At 45.4% G+C, this 22242-nt stretch overlaps 1 protein-coding gene across 1 annotated transcript in view; it reads left to right on the top strand.

The window, feature by feature from the left end:
* The window catches only part of LMLN (leishmanolysin like peptidase), a 431292-nt gene that overhangs the window by 280127 nt on the left and 128923 nt on the right, over positions 1-22242 (top strand). Inside the window, exon 11 of the mRNA XM_085647501.1 lies at positions 15214-15290. Within this exon, the coding sequence (XP_085503627.1) occupies positions 15214-15290 (77 nt within the window). The remainder of the gene's footprint in view (positions 1-15213; positions 15291-22242) is intronic.

Consider the following 22242-nt stretch of genomic DNA (forward strand, 5'->3'; position numbering starts at 1 on the left):
TCCCATTGTGGACCAAGTCGAAAAATCTGAAAGTGAGAATCCCCTTCCATCAGGATCTCTCAACCCAAACTCTTGTTACAGATGCTTCCCTCAAAGGATGAGGTGCTCACATAAAACATTTACAGACTCAAGGAATTTAGTTGGACAAAGAAACCCCTTACCATACTAGTCTCCTAGAACTGAGTGTTCCACCTAGCAATGAAGTTGAAGTCCTTCCTTCCTTTGATAAATACGAACTCCCTGTTCGTTCCAACAGACAACAACGATGCATTACCTGGACAAACAGGGAGGGACACATTCCAGATCTCTGTCCTACGAATCACTGACCATATGGTAATGGTTCATAGAGAGGAACTTAACAGTTACAGTAATACACCTTTCAGGTGCTCAAAATACAGAAGTAGATTTCCTCAGTTGTATTGTTCAAGACAACCACAACTGGGTTCCAAATAACGAACTACTGGAGGAAATCGTTCAGCAATGGGGTTACCTTCAATAGACCTGTTAGCAAATGTAGAAAACAAAAAAATGCCACGACTATGCCCTTTTGATCGAATAGTCAAGGACATTTCTCTACGCTTTTCCACCCATCCCTCTTCTTCCAGCAGTCTTGATGAAGCTGTACAAGCCCAAGACCAGAATGATACTAATAGCGCTGGAATGGCCTTGACAATGAAGGTTAACAGACCTTCTGAGCGTCCGCACAAGAGGTTGCTGTGCAGGCAGGATCTCCTTTTCAGGTTGGTAGGTCATATTCTGCATCCCACTCTTCCATCCATGCAATTGACCACGTGGCTCCTTAACTCTTACAATATGGCCTTCTACAACTACTACAAGGCTGTATGGACTCATATCCTTCTACAAGAAAATCCTATGCTTTGAAATGGAATAGAATCACGTAATTATCACATTGAAGTATTGTTGCCATCCGTGCTTCATCGAGCAAAGTCTTATTGACAGTTCTTCCCTATTAAAGCCATGAGTGCCTACAGAAAATCCTCCTCACAAACCTCATTTTTTAAAATTCCTGTAGTAAAGAATTTATTAGAGGGTCTTAAGAAGGTTTTCCCTCCAGTTAGAACGCCCTCTCCCCCAACATGCTTAACATTGTTTTATATAGATTAATGAGGCCTCCTTTCAAACCTATTCACAAAGCTTCTTACAACACCTTACATGGAAAACACCTTTCTTAGTCGTAATTACTTCAGCATGCACAGTAACCGAGAGTAGTCTCTGATTTACACATTAATCAAACTATTTCTTTGCCTACTTTTTCCCACATCCTTCAACTCTGGCGAAGAGGTCTCTCCATTCACTTGATGTATCAAGGGTACTGAAATTCTATTTGCACAAAACTAGAGCAATAACAAAATCAGTTTGGCTTTTCATGAATTATGACAATGGTTTGCCTTCTATAAAACAATCAATATCAAGATAGATAATTTCTTGTATCATTTTTGCATATCAGTTGGTGACCAAACCCTTACCTGGTAGGCCAAACACTCATTCTCATTGAGGTAAAGGAGCTACTTCTTTACCCCTAGGGATAACCCTTCATAGGATTTTGCGAAGCTGCAACCTGGAGCACTAGGCATTATTGTCTAGATTCAGATTCCAGGGAAGATACTCCAGTAGGGCAGGCATCATTGAGGAATCTTTTTGGGGAATTATTGGGATTGTCTCGATTTCTTGTCCTCTCTCTGAGATTTGGGCTTGCTATTCTATTCAGTGCTATGACTATTGATGAGGATCCTCTGGAAGAGAAGGAAAAGTTACTTATTTGTAATCCTAGTTCTCTTCCAAGGGTATCCTCATCAAAGTCTTAAGACATCCTTCCTCCTCCCTGGACAAAAAATACTACAGTGCTCATTAAATTTAACCCAGATCCTATATTGTCCCATAAAGCCCTGATCTTACTGTCACCTGTGGGGCATAATTGGATACTGAGGGTACTATGAGGTTCTTAAATGGACAGTGCCAGTTACAGGAGCTGAATGTATTACTTGCAGCCTATTGGTTAATTCTGTCCTTCATTTATTTATCCTTTTAAAGAGTGGCTGTGAAAAGTGTGCTATATTCATCTATAGCATATGGTGAATTATATACAAGTAAATGTTTTCTCCTTTAAAATGGAAATACAATTTGGACTTAGTCCCGGGGCTTGCCATCTACCCCTGAAATCCTCCACGCCATGAGCCACAACGAGCTCGTTAATATCAGAGGATGAGGAGCACCGTACGGATCCTTGAGGAGACCCGGGGTCCGGGGGAGTAGGATTGGAAAATCCCAGGAAAGTTCCAGCAGAACTGGAAACCATACTTGAGACCTCCACAGAGGTGTGATGAGAACCAAGTCCGCCTGCTGTCTGCGAACCTGAGCCGTCACCCGGGTAATCATCGCAAAGGGAGGGAACGCGTAACCGTGATCCATACTCCAGTCCTGGAGAAACGCATCCGTGGCCGCTGCCCGGCGGTCGGGCCTCCAGCTGAAAAACTTCGGAAGCTGGTGATCTAGGCGGGATGCAAAAAGATCCACTGTAAACGGACCCCAAAGATCGCTGAGGGAGGCAAATACCGAGGGATCCAACTTCCAGAGGCTGGAGTCTCGGAAGTGACGAGATTGATAATCGGCCTCCACATTGTCCCGGCCCGGTAGATACTCCGCTGTGACCGAGACTTGACTGTCTAGGCAATACTGCCAGAAGCTCGCCGCCAAGTCTGAGAGGGCTTTCGACTTGGTGCCCCCGAGATGATTGATATAACGGACCGCTGACACATTGTCCATTTTCAAAAGGACGCAAGACTGCACTGAGTCCTTGGTCCAACATTTCACTGCAAACGAGCCGGCCAGAAGCTCGAGACAGTTTATATGTAATTTGCGTTCGGCGGGAGACCACAAGCCTCCTGTGGAAAGCTCCCCGCAACGTGCGTCCCAACCCAGCTTGCTGGCGTCGGACTCGATGACCAAATCCGGCACTGAACCGAAAATGGCCCTGCCATTCCATGCCTCCATGTGTGATAGCCACCACTGGATTTCGTTCCGAGCCTCGTCGGACAGGCGAACCTTGTGGGAGTATGGAAACCCCCTCCGAAGAAAGTACGCCTTGAGGCGTTGAAGGGCCCTGTAGTGGAGCGGGCCCGGAAATATCGCCTGAATAGAAGCCGACAGCAGGCCCACGACCCGGGCCAGCTGGCGGAGGGACACGCGCTGTCGAGCCAGAACGCGACGCAGCTCGTGGCGGATCTTCGCAAGTTTCCTGGACGGCAGACTGAGAGTGGATGACACGGAGTCGATGACGAACCCCAAAAAGGTGACCGACTGAGCGGGATGGAGAAGGGATTTCTTCCCATTGATCACGAACCCGAGGTCCTGCAGCAAGGACACTGTCATCTGTAACTGATTGGCTAAAAGGATGGGACAGGGAGCCATCAAGAGTAGGTCGTCCAAATAGACGATCAATCTGACTCCGCGAGCTCTCAGGAACTCCACCACTGGTTTGAGCACTTTTGTGAAGCACCAGGGAGCGGAAGACAGCCCGAAAGGGAGTGACGAAAACTCGTAAATCCGGTGACGCCATTCGAACTGAAGGAAACGGCGGTGAGGCCGAAAAATAGGAATTACCAGGTAGGCGTCCTTCAAATCCAAACGAACCATCCAGTCGTGAGGACGGAGAACGTCCCGCAGGAGATGAATACCCTCCATCTTGAAATGGCGGTAGACTAACCACCCGTTGAACTCGCTGAGGTTTATGACTGGACGTTTGCCTCCATCCGACTTGTCCACTAAAAAGAGGTTGCTGATGAAACCGCGCGGGTGACGCGTCGCTGGCGAGATGGCCCCCTTGCGAAGCAAGGAAGCCACCTCCTCGTCTACTAGCTGAGCATCGTGACCTGAAAACTGAATAGGGCGAGGGGGAACCCGTTGCATAGGCTGTCCGAAGTACTCTATGTGAAACCCCCTTATCGTCTGAAGAACCCAGGCATCGCGGGTGAGCTGTGACCATGCCCCGTAACAACTTGCCAGACGCCCCCCTATTCTTTGAGGGGAAAAAGGGATAACACTCACCGGAGTTTGAATTGGAGGTTCCTCCTCTGTGACCTCTGCCTTTGCCGCGGCGTCCTCTCGTGGGGTAGAAGTTTCCAAACTTCGACTGATCCTGATACTGACCGGAGCCTCTTTGGTTGTTTTGGTGACCTTGGCGACCGGTCGAGCGGCCCCTCCCTCGACCGGCCCCGCGAAAAACACGTGGGAACACTTTTTTAATAGTGGACTGCGCCCTGTCCAGTGACGTGAAGGTATTCACGAACTTGCCTAATTCCTTAATGAAAGGTTCACCAAAGAGACCTCCTTGGGCGACTGCCCCTGCTTCCGAATCCGCTAAGTCGCCAAGTTTCGGGTCAATCTTAATTAAAAGGGACCTCCTCCGCTCGGTAGAGAGGGCACAGTTGGCGTTGCCTAAGAAGACCACCACCCGCTGAGCCCAACCCGAGAGGGTTTCGGGGGAAATCATCGATCCCGAAGCTTTCACTTCCTCCGCCATGTCGAGGATTTTTGTGGCGGGACCCAACACGTCCAAGAGCTTATCTTGGCATGCTCTCCAAGACCTGTCGATGCCCTTCTTAGGGTCTCGAATAAATTTTTGGAGGAATGTCAACATCCTTGGATCAATGTCCGGGGTCAGGGCTACCTTCCCCTCCAGCGAGGGGCGAGGACACTCCGCTCGAAGACAACTGCGGGCCTCCTTTTCAAGTGGGCGCCTAATATGCTCCGCGACGTAAGTCGCTACCTTGTCAGCTGGAACCCAGTCCGAAGAGCGAGGGTGAACAATATCATTAGGGTCCAACATGTCAGAAGGAGTAGGAGGAGGTTGTAAGTTAGAGGGCCCCAAAGGGGTCTGTGAGGGCCGGGTCGGGAGCCACGACCTGGACGGGCTGGCATCGGGATCCCCAGAAGGACCTGGGGGCGAAGGGGGGGGATCGAGGTTAGGAGCTAGCGAATCGCCCGCACCCCCCAAGGGTTGGCTATCAATGAAGGCCCGCTTGAGGCGCTCAAAAGCGTCCACGTCTACCCCGGGGGCCCGGGGGCGTTTGGGAGGGGGAGGCCCCTGGAGTTCCTGGGTAGTAGAAGGCAGGGACGATCGACGCTCAAGTCGCAAAAATGCTTGTTCTATTTTTTGCGTCAGCCTGTCCTCCAAAGGAGATATGGCCTGGTCCACCGCCCTGTAAATAGAGGTGTCAACCGCCTCATAAAAGGCATCGCCCCACGGCATATCTGCTAGAGGATCCTCCTCTTCCTCTTGGTAATCCCCGTAAAACTCCATTATGGGGAAAAGGGCGAAAGACTTTTGCGCTGCACTCGCAGAAGTATTATTACAACTGGGTGTCAGTTGACAGATTTAAACGTGGTAGAACCACACTATATTTTTTAATACAGGGTGACTAGCCCTGAGGGGACATAAGCTGGCAGAAGCAAATCAAATCGAGTAGTGCAGAAGACTGGGCTGGAACGTCCCCAAGGTACGCCTAACGGCGAGTACAAGACCTCCTGGGAGGCGTCAGCACTAATGTGCAAAATACCAGACTCGTGTTCCCCGTTATTTACGCAAACGCGGGAACCGAGCGTCACAAATGCAAGTAATTGGCCCGCGAGCTGAAAACTGAAGCTCGCGAGGCCGGTACAGACCACAGTCGGCGTTCCTTCTCAGCCCAGAGCTCCGGAGGCACCTAAACGCGCGCGCGTCTCTGGAAACCATGAAAACCAGAGACGCGTCGCGTTCAGTCACCGCCTCTCGCGCCCTCAGGCGGCGGGAGGACCAGAGCGCGCCAGCGGAGCCGCGTAGGAGTGGGAGACGACTCTCACTCCCGCGGCCCAAGACGAGACGAAATTCGTCACAAAAACACACCCCCTACCATAACGACGGGGAAAATAAAATCATTTACACCATAACGGCGAAAAACACAATGAAGAAGAAACGCGTCTACTGCAAAATATCATAAACGTAACCATACACTCTCAACTGGAGCGAAACAACAGGTATGAAAATACATGTATGAAATAACCAGAATGAATAACAAGTAAGAAGTTTTTCACAAGCCCCCCAAACAGCATAACCCTGAGGGACTTAACTGGCTGCGCAGCAGCGAAGAAAGAGGAGATCTGGACACTAACAAGGGACTATATCTACAGGAGAAGCTCTGATTGGACACTCTTAATCGTTTTGATTGGTTGTTACCACGTTGTTGTTGACTACTGTTTTTTCCCGATGTCTCATGGGAAACGTAGTCTTTGTTGTTCTTTCTGTGCTGCTGATGAGAATAAAGTGGAGAAAGAAGGCATAATCCTCGCCTCCAGTCCTGACATAGAATTCATTTTTTAGATTGAAGAGTGTAAATAGTTTTTTAGATTGATATGTATACGTACATGTATTTTGTAAGTTCTTCTGGGTTCCCACCTGTGGGTGGGACTATTCAGTGCTTATGACTTTGATGAGGATACCCCTGGAAGAAAATTAGGATTACAGGTAATCCTCTCCGTGGGATTTAGCATTGAATTAAAAACAACTTTTTATTTCTGCTAATTGTAGGGTGAACAGGTTTTCAAAAACCAGGACAGGAATTAAGTGTTAGAATAGTTATACAATAACATGACTCACTTACATAGCACTTCCTCATTTGGCACAGACTACTGGGCTGTAAGTGAAGTTCAGCCATGGAGATCTGCTATGCCTGTGATGGTATCCTATCTGATCGGACTTGCTGCCTGTTCACATTCAGCCATTTATACCAGAAATCTTGGAAAGCATGGCCTGAAACAAATATATTGTTGGAGTGGGATTATGTATAAAGGCATAAGACAAAAATGGTTGACAAGGTTGGCCCTTACCCCTCTCTTGCAGCACTGGTGAGAAAAGCTCTGCTGGTAGCATAGCTGCTAGACTTCCCAGGACAATGCATGGCTATCTGCTTCAGACAAGTTTTTTTCTTTTCGTTCTGGTGCTTGTAGTCCTGCTTTTGTCATGATATAAGAAAGACTAGAAGATCAACAACGCAAAGTAGATACATGTACTGGAGCAGCTAGTCATGCACAGACTTTGGAAACTTGGCAGGGCTGTGGTACAGCGATGCATGCCTTCTTATCATGCTGAGTATGAGATCAGGTCCAATGAAGGTGTGAAAATAAGTAACATTTTACACGTCATGCTTGTGCTCACTCAACCTCAAAATTCTGCAACAAGTATTTAATTTAGTGAAAAATATCAGGATGCTGTAACGGATGTGAGAAAAGGGTGCCTACTCCAGAGAATCTGCGACATCTATTACCTTAAATGGCCTCTCGATATGTCAAGGTGTACTGTGAGGTCTACTTTAAATGGTGTCTGATCTTTCACAGGGTGCAAATATTTCCTTTTGACTGTTTGTTTTCCATAACTTTAACGTGCCATCTTGAAGCTTCAGAGAGCTAGGAGAGACTGTAGGCAAATAGAAATGCTAAAGCATACCGGTATCCACAAAGTCCCAGCAGAGGGAGCCTCCTGCTGACAGAAGTACGAGACAAAATGCTCTGTCCCTGGTGGGTCGTCATCCATTCAGGTGGTTGTCTACAGTCTATCCAGTCACCCCGCCCCACCATTAAGCATCCATGCATTTCACATCCATTAACCATTTTTAATCAATTTCCAGTAATTTATATTGACTACCCCTCCATTGATCGCTCCAGGCACCATCTGAGACCCTTAAAACAATACTTCGGATGACCTCTAGACAAAACACTAGAGGTGATATCCAAAATTGGGCAAAATGGCTCAAAGGAATTAAACCAAATCTGGCAGAAAGCTAGATCTTTACCCGAGAAGCTTGCTTTTTGTGACTTCGTATAAACTCATTAAGTACTTTTTGAGACATTTAGGTTGAAAATGTATAGCTTTTTAGGCCGAGTTTGTTCGGCTAGTCCGGCTAATTGAAAAGATATGATTTGATTGTCTGCAAATATATTTGAGAGCCATTTTAGGCCTCTTGGATTCAGTGCCTGTGTCGTAGGGATACACTGGACCTGTAGGCCTTATGGGGGGACTGCCTATTGTGACGTAACTCCCAAAAATATTATTTGCAGTATTGCTGGAACAATCTTTTGGAGAAAGGAAAAAGGGCAGGATAACCATTTTTTTTTTTTAATATATTTTTATTAAAACATTTTGTTGAATAACATTGATCTGTACTTACATTTTCACTGCTTGATGTTACAGCGTTACAGTCAATTAATACAAGTTTTCACTTTTGCGCACACAAGCCTCCACTACTATCACACGTCTTCGTCCGAGTCGCTGCCCTCCACTGGAGGGGTGCAGATGTTTCCCCGATATATGTTCCATTTACCCCACACTCTTTCCCATTTTTTTGGACATTTCCTATTGGTAAATGTGGCCTTCTCCGTTACCATGATCATGTCCATGTCATTACACCAGTTCCGTAGCGTCGGGATAGTCCCCACTCCCCATTGTTGCGCTATGTTTCGTTTAGCTATTATCATGCCCGTAGTCGCCCACTGGCGTTCGGCGTGGTTAAGGTCTGTTGGACCCCAGACATTAAGCAGGCAACATTTAGGCTCAAGCGAAACATGTTTCTCTGTGACCTCCGTGATTGTCCCCACCACTGCCTCCCAGTATGGTACTATCTTTGTGTAGTCCCATAAGGTGTGATAAAATGTACCTATGGCATCACAAAGGCGCAGGCAAAATGGGTCAGAAATCCTTCCCATCTTGTATAGGGTAACCAGTGTGTAGTAGGATCTATGCAATAGTTTAAACTGCACCAGCCGCAGTCTAGACAGGATAACCATTTTCAATTAAAAAAAAAAACCTCCAGGGGTGATTGATGATTTTTTTTTCTCCAAATCAGTTGGAGAGGGGATGACGTGAAACACCCTCCCCAAAGTGCTTTTTGCCCACAAGGGCTCCCATGTCCCTGGGGGTCGTTGCATAAATGAAATGGTCTCAGGTCCCCAAAGCACTTAAATGTGGGAAAAAGAGTGCTGCTGTGCACCCCCTCCACATTGTGGTGTGTCCTCCCGCTCCCTTCACTAGAGGAGAGGGGGCACACCGCACATGTATTCCCTGTGCTCATGGAGCAGGCACAGAACATAATCGTGCCGTCATAGACTCTGTTGGCCAGACAGGTGCCAGCTTGGCAGGTCTCCTTGTGGTTGGTTTTATGGCTCTATTTTGTGGCCTGAAGAATGTTCAAGAAATTGTCAAACGTTTATTAGTTTTAAATGAAAATTATTAAGAGGTCTATTATGATGTTGGCCGGATCGCCACCACCATGCGGGCGATCTGCCCTACATCATACCCCGCCCGACACCTATTTCCCCCCTGCCATATTAGTATGGCAGGGGGGACCCCGGCGGACAAAAAGACCGTCCGCCGGTTTTCCGCCGGTCACAGAGATGACCGGGCGGAAAAGGGGCCTGATATGGTGGCGGTGTCTGCTAGACACCGCCATCTATATTAGGAAGGCAGCGGGAAGCAGCTTTTCCGTGGCGGCGTTGCCGCCACAGAAAGGCATACAGTTTCCTGAGTTGGGGGCCCGTTGCGGGCCCCCAGGATGTTGGGAGGGTGGGGAGGGCACATGAGGGGTACCTAAGGTACCCCCCTGCATTTTCATGGATGACGTGGCAGGCACCGCGCGGTGCCTGCCACGTTGTTCATGCAAATGCGCACCTGCCTTTTATGTATTGCAGCGGGTGCTGCTGACAGCACCGCCCGCCGCAATACAAAAAATGTGGGATGCGCCCGCCAGTGTGGCAGGCCATCCTAATTGTCCATGCGGGACCGCTGCACCCTTAGTGCGCAGTCCCATTTCCCGGGGCGATGGCCACATAATAGACCCCTAAGTGTTCAAATCTTTTTACAAAAATGATTACTATTAAACATTGTGCATTTTAAGACCTGTATTGGATTGTGGTAGTTGATCAATGATTGTGGTGACGTTTTGACAAAGCAAAAAGGTCTGCTTTTTATATGTTGATGTGCAGACCCCTGGATAAAACCAATAGGCTTGCCTTTTATATTTTGGTGTTCTGACATTTTGACAAAGCCAGTGGGTCTGCCTTACTTAAAATGACCCCCTTTTATTTTATATTGTTACTTCTGTTTTTTATCTCAGAAATTAACTGAAAAATCAAAGCTTAAAGTGAAGTCATACCTACGTATGGTAGTAATATCTTACTTTACATTCAGAAAAACACATAAATTCACTGGAAGAGCACAGGTTAAAGTGATATAGTTCATCGAAAGTGTCAGTTAAAACGTAACATTTTAAACTTTAAAAACTCACAGAAATTCGCCAGTTATAGCTAACTGAAATAACTATAACTCGCTCAATCACCATGCACTACTTCTGACCGCACATATTGCATCACTCATGACTTTTTCTATAACCTCATTTATAACATCAATGTGACGTCTGACATAACATAGTTGATGACCACACTGTGCTAAACACGGAGCGAGTATTAGTGTAATTTGACCCAAAATTGTCTTTGAGGGGTTCTAGTGACATCATAGATGTTTCCATTCAAGAATGCTGGAATGGTAATAAAAGCCCACATAACACATGTACCCAATAAAGTATTTTATTTAGATATTACAGGTGTATTTGGTTTAAATTGCTTAAGAAGCGTTTTTATTTAAGAGGCACTAAATGGAATTCGAATGTTTAGGTTTACTTATCTTGAAAGAAATCTTAGTAAACGATGGACAAGGGGAAGGATCTCTTGGATTTATGTGATTCTGTGGCTACAGCATTTCCCACATAAATGTGGATTTACCATATACCACATAATCTGCTGATTTCACATAAATATTTCTAGCTCAAAGGGGTGAAAATATTACCACCAGAGAATGTGCTGCGTAATTTGCTTTTTTCTGCATCATTTTGTTAACATTGCTGCATAACTTTACTGGCCCTGACAATGGCAAAGTTGTGCAGAGTGGTTTGAGGGGCTTTCATCATAATGTTGTAATTCATATTTCACAAGAAACTGTGAAATATGGGATATGTTCTATGTAAGATAAATAGATAGGACAAGATAGAGGTAAACAGACTATTACATCGAGATAAGCAGATCGTGATGGATAGATGGGCAGATAGACATACATACATACAAGAATTAAGATTGATAGAAACTGGTAGGACAGAAATAGACAGTTATGTAGATAGATTATGGATATTTGAATAGCAAGGTAGAAATAGAAACAGAAACAGATGTCTCTCCCTGTTTCTGTCTCCCAGGGTCCTGCCTTCTCTCCCTGACTTCCTTTGTCCATATCTGTTTTTCTGTCTCTGCCGCTCTCACTTTCTGCCTCTTCCTCTCTTACTTTCTGCCTATTCATGTCTCACTGTTCCATCTTTCCCTGCCTATGCTGTTTTTTTAGGTCTCACAGATCTAGTGCTGGAGCGCGTAGGCGCTCCTCGCTCTGCGAGGCTCATTGTCATTGATACACTTTCAGAAGGGGACTTGAAGCCCTGCCCCTTCTTCCCATTGGCTTGCGTCATAGTTCAGGCTAAACGCTGGCTTTCTATTGTAAAGGAGGCTTTTTAGTCCCTCCTTGTTACCGCCCTGTCTCCTTTTGGCTCCGCCCACCCAGACTGGATCCTCTACTTGCGGCGTGATATTGTCTCCTTTAATTTGTCAGTAGACACTATGCAAGGCTTATTGTCATCGATACACTTTCAGAAGGGGACTTGAAGCCCTGCCCCTTCTTCCCATTGGCTTGCGTCATAGTTCAGGCTAAACGCTGGCTTTCTATTGTAAAGGAGGTTTTTTAGTCCCTCCTTGTTACCGCCCTGTCTCCTTTTGGCCCTGCCCACCTGGACTGGATCCTTTACTAGCGGCGTGATACGGTCTCCTTTAATTAGTCGGTAGGCACTATGTTTTTTCATTCACCTTGGGCAAGGACGGCCGCGTGTTTATTTTTGCATCGCGCTTTCACTTAAAGTGAAATCGCGATGCAAATATAAAATAGCGTCAGCCTTTGTGCAATGGCGACAGCTTGTTGTTTTTGTCATGTTTATTTTTGTTGCAGATTTATATAGCGTGAACTCTTAAGACGGGTCTTCTTTTTGTACGGGTCGTAGGGGCAGGATAGCAGGCAGGCAGGCAGACAGTCAGACAGATGTTTGCCACTATTGAGGCCCTCCTCTGCCTCTCAGTCCTTCAGCTGTATTAGAGTTTGTGTCCGCACAGTCGTCATGATACTGCTAAAATGAGCCTGGTTTTTATTGTCTGCGGTATAGAGGCAGTGAGTTCCTGCTGGCCGGCTCAAGCCCACGGGAGCTTGGTGTCAATCGTTAAACCCAATGGTAGGCTTATATGAGGAGTTTCACCATTTTCAACCCGAAGAGGGTTCGCTGCATTAAGTAACTCAAATGCAAACTCACCACAATCCCCAGACCGCAAGGGCACACGCAGAATCACAACTGCTAACAGTTAAATCAAGTGCAGAACCACCGCAGCCCTAACAATGTAAATAAGCGTGCACAAACACCACATGCACAAAGGCAGAATGTCCACTGCTAATAGTTCAAACGTACACAGAACCACGTGACATACACACGTAGAAGCCCCAGTGCTCCAACAGGACAAGTACATACGCAGAACCCCCACTGCGCCTAAAGCGCAACTGCAAATGCACTTCCGAGGCTCTGCAGTTAGAGTTTAAAATGCATAAAACAGGGCAAGTTCCCTTCCCTTCTGGTGCTCTAACAGAGTGCACTGGAAAGACAATGATGCAGTGGTGTATTAGACTCATTTTAATTAGTTTATTTTTTTACTGTGTTGATATGAAACCAATTCAAAAAAATTCTGTAGAACGCTATTTTTGATTATTATTTTTAGTCATATGATCCAATTCTCCTGTCCTCTCTCCCCAGCTAAACACTTTTTCTCTCGCGTTTCCTTTCTCCACTTTGCCTCGTCACCCGACCCACTCCCCGTTTGAAGAAAAAAACCAAATATGCAATAGATTGGGGGACGAAGCAACACGGAGGAAGGGCGGGCAGGTGATAAGGAGGCAGGAGGCGATAAAAGAAAACAGGAGATAGAGGCTGGAACAAGCGCACACACAAGAAAAGGTGGGGCAAGCGTACAGACAATGGCGGATGGAGGGCAGGACTGGAGCAAGCACAGATTAGGGAAGGTGTGTGGGATGGGGGAGTAAATTTGCCTGATAGGAGCTCACTGAGAGTGAAGGATGAGCAGGAGAGGAAAATGGAGGGAGAGGTCACGAGAGGCCCCTGGAAACACACATGGGCACGAAGAGTCCCTTCAAATTGGGCACCCTGACAAAAAAACAAAAAAGAAACACTTTTAATTGAAATCCTGTGCAGATTAGAGCAATTTCTGATCTATGAAAACTGGCTTTTAATAAAAAAAATCGGAGCAGATCCGGGCTTCTATTCGAACACTATTTGCCCTCTCAATTAGACCTTATTGTATCTGGGCGTATATTCAAGTACATCGAGCTCCAAGTTAAAAATTATGGTTCACTGCTGCCAAATGGAAGTGTAGGGGTGGGAGGGACTCTGAATAAACAATCCCAACCACAAAGCTTAAGCAAAATAAAGGGAAAGTTTGCAGAGGAATTACCAAGAAGCCATCGCTGAATGCTTCCACTGTAAAGGACACCAAAAGAAGGACAGGTGTATTGCTTAAAGATCCTGAGCTCTATCAGATCCCTCCTTTGAGAGACAGCTGGTTGTCCGTCCAGGTATCACCTAGAATCCGGATGACAGGCAGTTAATGATGTCTCTCTGCTCAAAGTTCTACAACAGAGTACCACCAACAATCAAGGTGGATGTAGGGATAAGTTCATCATGACAGCAAACATCCTCAGAAATGCAGCCAACTTTTTACACATTCTCTTGGAAGATTTAAAACCAGCATTTGCAATGCAATAAATCTCACATTTACGCGTGCTTAAGCTATTGGCATTGTAAATGATAATGCCTATTATTGTTTTATTTTTTAAACATAAAAAAAAGGCATTGCCATTTATAATGCCAATAGCATAAACTTGCGTAAATGCGAGACCTATTGCATTGCCAATGCTTGTTCTCAATGTATCTCTGCCTGCCTTTCTCTGTCTCTGTCTCTTGCCCTCTTTCTCTGGCTATACCTGTCTCTCGGCCTCTTTCTATGTCTCTTTCTGTCTTCCTGACTTTTGTGTCTCTCACATATTTCTATCTCTCCCAGTGTCTGCAATTTATCTAAGTCTCCATGTGTTAAGTAGAGAAGTTCAATCTGTGGATTCTTCTTTGCTGTGCATTATAACTGAGGACATACACAATGGTAGAGAATGTACCTCAGCTTTTTAATCATTCATACTTTGTTAGCTGGCCATTGCCCTAATGCAGCCAGTCTTATGCATGTTTCCCTTCCTTTAAACAGATATTTGTTGAGGCGCCTCGAGACTGCTGCAACCTCAACAAATCCAATAGTCTTTCATGCTTCTGACGATAATCATTTGACTTAATGTTGTCATTGCTATGGCCCTTAAATATTTCTGGCTACAGGCTTGTTTATGGTGGTATATTTCAGTTCTTGTCAAGTTGAAGGACATATACTGAGCAAACTTAATTTAAACATTTCTCTTCGTGACTTGACATGCCATCGTAGTTTTAAATGTAAAATCTTTTCAGCGGTAGAAGCGGATACTTAAATCCGCACAAAGGCCTCTTGGTGTATGCCAGTGTCCCAACAAATTCAGTTAATAAGCATCGTTGGTATTCTCTCCTCCTGTTCCTCTCTCAATAACTTAGTAAGTCCAGCCCAGCTACACACTGTCCTGCTGACTCCTAAACACCAGACAGAACAAGGTCCTGAGTGTCCAAACAGCTCTTCTAGCTTTTGTTGCACAGATTCAACCATTCCGTGGGTCAGTGGGTTATACTCTTGCTGCACTACTCTCCCACAGCCCGAAGAACCTAATGGTGAAGACCTCTCCGTTTTATGCTGTCAAATAGGAGCGAAATCAATAGCCGGACAGGCAGTCAGGCCAAAAACACATAACTACTTTACCTATCAAGTGCTGCACACTGTGGCAGCAGGTGGGGGTTTACAGCAAACAACTGCATTATTTGTACTCACTCCTATCCATGGGTCATTACTACTTTTTCATTAGTCTCTTAAAGTGCCTTATTTTGTCGTCTTTTACAGAATGAAGCTATGACTGGCTCTCATACACAGAACAGAGTGTTCTCTCGGATTACATTGGCATTAATGGAAGATACTGGGTAAGTTTTTGATGGTCGAATTACTGGAGCATATGCGAAAATAATGGTATTACTTCGGAAAAATCATCAATATCTGTTTGCCTCCCTAGTGAAGGTGTCCGAAAGCACGCTTATAAACTGATACATAGTCCATGGTCCTATTGATAAAAAGCCATACCATGGCGTAGCAAGGGTTCCATAGGCCCTAGTGCAAGCAAGATATATGTCCCTAAGCTTTGGTTGGGTAATAAAATACAGTGGGTCCCTCGAGGTTGTGTGATGGAAAAACGCATGCCTCAACAACGCATGTCTTAACCACACGGTCTAAACCCCAACCGCGTCTTCGCCACGCTTGCCTTTACCACGCAATTTCGTGGCAAAGACACGTTTGGTAAATGGGCATGTGTGGTAAAGATCACACTCCTGCCCCTCTGCCCTAAACCCTAAAAACACCCAGAACCTAAAATCCCTACCCCCCTACCCCAGGCCGTCTTCCCCCTCGACCTGAAAACTGCCCCTATCCTGGCCCCTACCCTGAGTTCTTCAACTCAGCCCCCTTAAAACTACTCTGACCCAGCCCCTTCCCTGAGCCCTAAAATAAGCCCCCACCCCTAAAACCTAACCCTACCTACCCCCGCTGCCCCCTTAGCCTTAAAACTGCCCCTTTCTTGTCCCCTGCCCCAAGCCCTAAAACTCCTGACACCCCCAGCCCTGAAAATTACCTGACCCCCAACCACCAAAACTACCCCCAACCCAAATAATCTACCACCACCTCTGTTCCCTGCCCTGAACACTAAAACTCCCAACTATCCCTCCACCTGAAAGCTGCCCTGATCCTGTCCCCTGCCCTGAGCCCTACAACTTAGCCCCATACAAACTACTCCGACCCCAGCCCTCTCCCTGAGTCCTAAAACAAGCCCCACACCTTAAAACCTAACCCCACCTACACCCGCCCCAGCCCAACTGCCCCCTCAGCCTTAAAACTGTCCCTTTACTGTCCCCTGCCCTGAGCCCAAAAACTCCCGACCCCGCACCCCTAAAAACTACCCCAACCTCGCCATCCCCGAAACTACACCAACTCATATAATCTATCCCCACCTCCGTCCCCTACCCTGAGCCCTAAAACTCCCGAACCCCCCCCCCCCCCGCGTTGTCCCTGTAAACTAGCCTCACCCCCTCCCAGTCCTGAAAACTACTCCACAACTCCTACAAACTAGCTCCCACCCCCTCAAAACCCAACTTACCTCTCCGCCTCATCCTGATCCTTCCTCTTCCTACTCTTACGCCTGGCAGCAGCAGCAACTAGACCGTGTATATGCCTTAACCATGCATATGCGTAGTTAAGGCATATTCGTGGTTTAGACGTGCATGGTACCGCCTGCGCTGTTCAGCCCCTCGTAGTTCACGCTGCATGGTTAAGGCTGTTTCCCGTCCCTCGAGCCTCCTTACCCAGTGCCACTACATCCACAAAGCGCCATTAATAGCTACACCACTAACCTAAGTACTTTGTGTCCGCACCAACATTTTGTTAAGCAGAAAAATGAAATGGTGAAGTGTATTGGGTAGGGTTAGTTACTCTTAAAGGTCCTACTTCCGGCTGCAGCGCTGTTGTCAAGCAATCTATAGGAGCTCAGTTTCTGTGAACACACAGCATATCCAGGTGCAAGTTTCACACATTCGGTACAATCATGCACAAATCACACAACTTGCACACATCCACTCTCGTCAAACATACATAAAATAGGTACAACACCTACCAGCCTCACTCACCATCAAGAAGTTGCCTGTTTTCTGCTGACTGCTAAGACATGGAACTTGCCTCACAGTTGCACACTACATTTTATGCGATCTCGGCTTTTCATTCAGGCTGTTGATCAGATTTTCTTTTAGTGGGTTTTCTTTTTATCAGAGTTGTATTATCTTTCTTAATATTTTGATCCTTTGCTGGACAGTTTCTGACTAATGCCTGTTATAAGTTACTCTATGAATCAACTTTGGGCCTTCCATTTGTAGTCTCCCAAACTTGAACGTTTAGTTGTGATGGCAAATCTCCCAATGCATTAAAGCATGCTTGCTTGTTCATAGAAAATAGATGGTAGATTAGACACTTCTAAAAGATGGATATACATTTACAAATTATGGTGCTAGTAATTTCTGATGAATATCTGCACATATTTGACATCTTAAGTTTAACAGTGAAGCAAATCTAACTGGCCCTTTGTTTTTTCTGTGTTAGATCTACTGTTGACATGCTTTTTTATTCCCTTGCTTTTTCCTTAATCAGACTGTTCAGTCATGTTACCTAGGCTGCTTTGTGCATTGCTAAAATATTCACTGTAACGGTTGACTTACTATAGATATTCTGTATGTTAAGTGCCCACTAGCCCCAAGAAAGATTGTCAACTTTAAAAAAAATGTATTTACTGAATTTGAAAAAAAAAGACAATACATACCAAACAAAAATGTAATTGGAAAAAACAAGAAATACAGTCACAGTGTACATACATGTTGTCCAGGTAACATATCAGAAATCAGTATACGGATCCGAAGGGTTATACATTCAGGGGAGCAATATGCTAATCCAGCAGAACATTATATAACCAGTTATAGACAAACTTTATTCACCAATGCAAGGTATCTCATGGGAACAGCATAGAAACAGTGCTTCCAAGACAGCACGTAAGTCTCTCTTACCCTGCAAGAGCCCAGAGTGAAAACTGGGATGTGGTGCCCCCAATGCCCCGGCATCCCTCTCAGTGCACCCCCCACAACAATGAGAAAGCTGAGTTTCAGAAAATATTCAATCTTTGCCAGCAAGGTAACTCTGATACAGGCTCCAAATGTTTTTAGGGCGGCTCTGAGGGGGAAGCAGCTCGCTGTATAATTCAGATTGTGTGTTGCAGTACAGAATATCTCTAGACCACTGTACTATGGTGGGAGGTGGCCCTCGGGCCTAGTATCTTCACGCTTAGCTATCAGCTAGCCCATATCAACCAATCGTTGTATGTCTTTTCGTACGTGTTTACGGGCCTAGTAGCTTCACGCTTAGCTATCAGCTAGTCCATATCAACCAATCGTTGTATGTCTTTTCGTATGTGTTTAGTATAGCCAAGGAGAGCTAGCAAGAGGTCAGGCAACAGAGGTTCTCCTGTAATATCACCCAACTTTTGGAATATTAGTACCCAGAATTTAGCAATATCAAGACACCGCCAAGCTAAATACATAAATCCTGCTTGTTCCGCAACACATCTCTCACATCTCGTAGTGTCCCGAAGGCCATATCTATGCAATCGGGTGGGAGTATAGTATACCCTTTTGAGAAATTTAAGATGAATAAGTCGATGCCGTCAATTTAGAGAGACATGCTGTGTGGAAAAAAAGGGGGAGGTGATTGGGTAGAGGGGGCGGAAGCGAGGTTGATAAACCAGGTGATTCAATGGTGTTCTGAATCTCTGCTGCCTTCAAGAGAGGAGGACGGACGTTGTTTAGCAGGTATGTGACGGGGGTATAGAAGAAAGCGAGGGGGAGAGCGCGCAATGAATGAAGTGCGATAAAAATGTTTGCGAGAGTACGCGAATATTTATCAAAATAGGATGCTTGTTTTTGGTAGTTGCGTGAAGAGAAGGGTAGATGTTTAGAAAGGCATAAGAATCATGGTTTGACGGAGAGGGAGTATTTAATATCGGGATATTGGTAAAGGGCTCGTAGTGAGTGGCTACCACAGAGGATGGGGAAGAAAATGAGGTTTTGTTTGAGGGCAATAGGTGACGCGGTTACTGTATAGGAATGTTTAGGAAATTACAACTGAATTAAATATGCATACGCAATACAAACACAAGATAAACTATAGGACGCTTTTAAATTTAATCGGGGCAAATAATATTGTTGAATTCTATGTATGTTTTTTTAAAAATGGAGTGGGATTGACAAAACATGTGTCTTAGAAAACACAGCAGTGCACTGTACATTAATGTTTGTTTAATTGTGATTTTCAGTTACCCCTGACGAAGGGCCCCTGGAGGGCCCGAAATGCATTGGGTTTCAAATAAACTGCTTTTGATGAACTTTGCATTTGTACGTATTCTTGACTGAGAGGTTCGGATGGCCCATCTTGAATATGAGAAACACAGAAAAATGGCACTTTCCTGCATGTGGATTTAAACTGTCTAAAAAGGTTGAAATACGGATGAAAAAGGAAGAAAACGGATGATATGAAAAAATGAATTGCAAAGGCAATAGCAACTGTGCCATGGTTTGGGGCACGAAACATGCCCCAGGATGATGTTGTTTAGTATACAACGTGCTGTTGGGGCTGGGCACGTCACCATTGAGCACGCAACGATTAACTGGAAGGACTGACAAAATTTGATGGAAAGGTGTGCAACCCGCTCCCATATAACTCTTCGCAGCAATAGCGCCATTTGTCGTCTTCGAGTGTAACCTCCAAGTCAGGCTGCTACCCCAACCTGGCCTTAATAAAGAAATTCTTCCGGTAATCCTGCGCCATGCCATATATCCTGGAGACCATTTTATAGGGAGAGTCTGCATGCAACATCAAGGAGAAGGGGGCCACCTCAGGAGGCTCTATCATCTCCTCACCGAGCATTTCCCGGAGCGCCTACCTAACACTATAGTGTCTTGCTTGCGCCTATCCGATAAAACAGCTCAACACCCGGTGCAGCAAAAGACTTTAACACAAAACAAACAACACCTTTAGAAAAGGGTTTTATTTTACAAAATGCACGGACTCTTTCTCTTTAAGAATAAGGCTTGGGGTTTTATTTTACACAATGCTCTCTAACAGAAAGGCTTCCCCGGTTCTCAAATGCACAAGGTTCAAATACACAAAGAGATATATATGTTTATATGCAAACAATAATAATACACTTGGTAAATATAATGCATGAATAATACTGATGAATAAACAAGCAGCAAATAATATGAAATAAGACTCAAGCAAATATACTGGACGTCCTGCAAGAGATCAGAAAGATCTATATATATATACATCAGATGATTACTTTGGATGTGCACCTCAACTCACTCCTACATGACAAAGAAAACACCTCAAATGATTAAAGCCACTGGCCAAACATCACAATGGCAATAACCAAAACTCAATACATCACCTGGAGCAAACACTCCGTCTCAGACTGGGGAAGTAAACAGCCATGATTGAGAGCCTCAGCAACCAGAGTTCCACTGTCTGAGGTAGACTCGTCCGCGCCCACTCAGATTCCAAACTCCCGGTTCCCGAGTCTGCAACCCTCAGCTTTAAACACACTAGAAGGTTCGGGAAAGACCTCCCCCCGGGCCAGAGGAATCTTACCAGAACTGGCCAGGTTCCAAGCAAGCATTCCCATGGCAGAAAGGAGTTCTCACGTCCCCTTCTCCAGATCTCTCATGTTCCAGCCTTTATCTTGACAAAGCTCACAAAGCCTTCCGGGTACATAAACAATCCTTCACAAAAACAAAAAGACCTTGAACGTGAATAACCCAAGCAACTTGCAAGCACTGCTGTGCAGTAAGAAAAGCTGAAGCAAGGCAAAGCCAGAAAACAAGATGACATGAGGCCATGTCAAAGCCAATAGTAAGAACTTCATAATTATCATCAAAGTACAACACAATGCACAATTGTGCACAACTACTTATAGATTCACACACTTCATCTCTCAATGTACAACACCGAGCACATGTGTGAATCACTGCCCGCAACACTGCACTTCGAGACCAAAAAGTACATTCCACAACTCTCTCTCTCTCTCTCCCTCTCTCTTATGCTTTCGAATGCACATCCCACACGTTCTATTCTTGGCAAGGCTCTCCTACTCCGTGACAGCTCCCACTGAAAGACGGCAAGATTACAAGAAAGAAACTTGTAAGAGAAGCAAGGCATATGCAGGACCGTCATACATCCAGACTAGGATAAAATAACACACTAAAGTCAGTTAAAATAATGGTAGTCAAAGGGCATCATAGGGTGTCAAACCACAAGAGTGCCTCTAGCACTACATATAGAAATGGAACATCGTTAGTGGGGTGATATCTTGCTTTTCTAAGATTCTGTCTTCCCATCGTCGACCTATTCCATCTTCAAATAGAGCCCCTATTTTAAGGATGTATAGAGACGCCAGGGCGTGTGGAACTTCCTGCTCATTAGTCACCGGATGTCAAAACAAGTGCATTACAAAGTAAGCATTTGAGCCCGGCATAAAAAACATTTCTGATGGATCCCTTAACTGTAGCTTCATCACCTTTTGAATACTCCCAAGGCATTAGACTGATCTCAAAACGTTTCAGTAGTACTCCTGCACGCTGACAGATGGGTAGTGTGGCTCTGCGCCAACATCATTCCACTTCAGAAGTGACGGTGAGGGTGGCATATAAGAGCCACCCATTTGCAGTGACATAATTTCCTTTCTTTCTGCGCCACCAGATGCAGATAGGGAGCCATCCCTATTTTCTGCTCAAGACAATTCTTGATTTGATTTTTTTTTATTTATCACCAAAATGATACGAGAGTGGAAGGGAAATGTCACTAACTAAAACTACAGGGGTTAAGTCATGTAGGGACCGTCACAAGTAAATATCTGTGATAGATCCCCCTCAGATATGTCTTTGGTGCTTGGGGTGAGAACACAACTTCAAGGCCTGGGTGACAGAGCCCAGATGAACCTGAAGGCCAAACGGGACCTTGAGTCGAAGCTTTACATAGCTAAATGTCGGAAGGCTCCATGTTGTGACCACTCGAGAAGACAGGACTATTCCAGCTCCTGAAGTTGTTCCAATGGCAGATCCTTTTTTTTTTTTTTTAATTCTTTTTATTGGCATTTATAGTAAACAGAGTGCGGATATTTGCACATACAGATTTACAGTAAACATGTGCCCTTGGAGCACCGTGTGCAGCGGATCTCACAAACTTAGAGTGTCAGGGTCCCCGCCCTATCCTATGTCTAGGCCCATCCCACTGACG

This window comes from Triturus cristatus, chromosome 3_2 (assembly GCF_964204655.1).
Source record: "Triturus cristatus chromosome 3_2, aTriCri1.1, whole genome shotgun sequence".
NCBI classification, from domain to species: domain Eukaryota; kingdom Metazoa; phylum Chordata; class Amphibia; order Caudata; family Salamandridae; genus Triturus; species Triturus cristatus.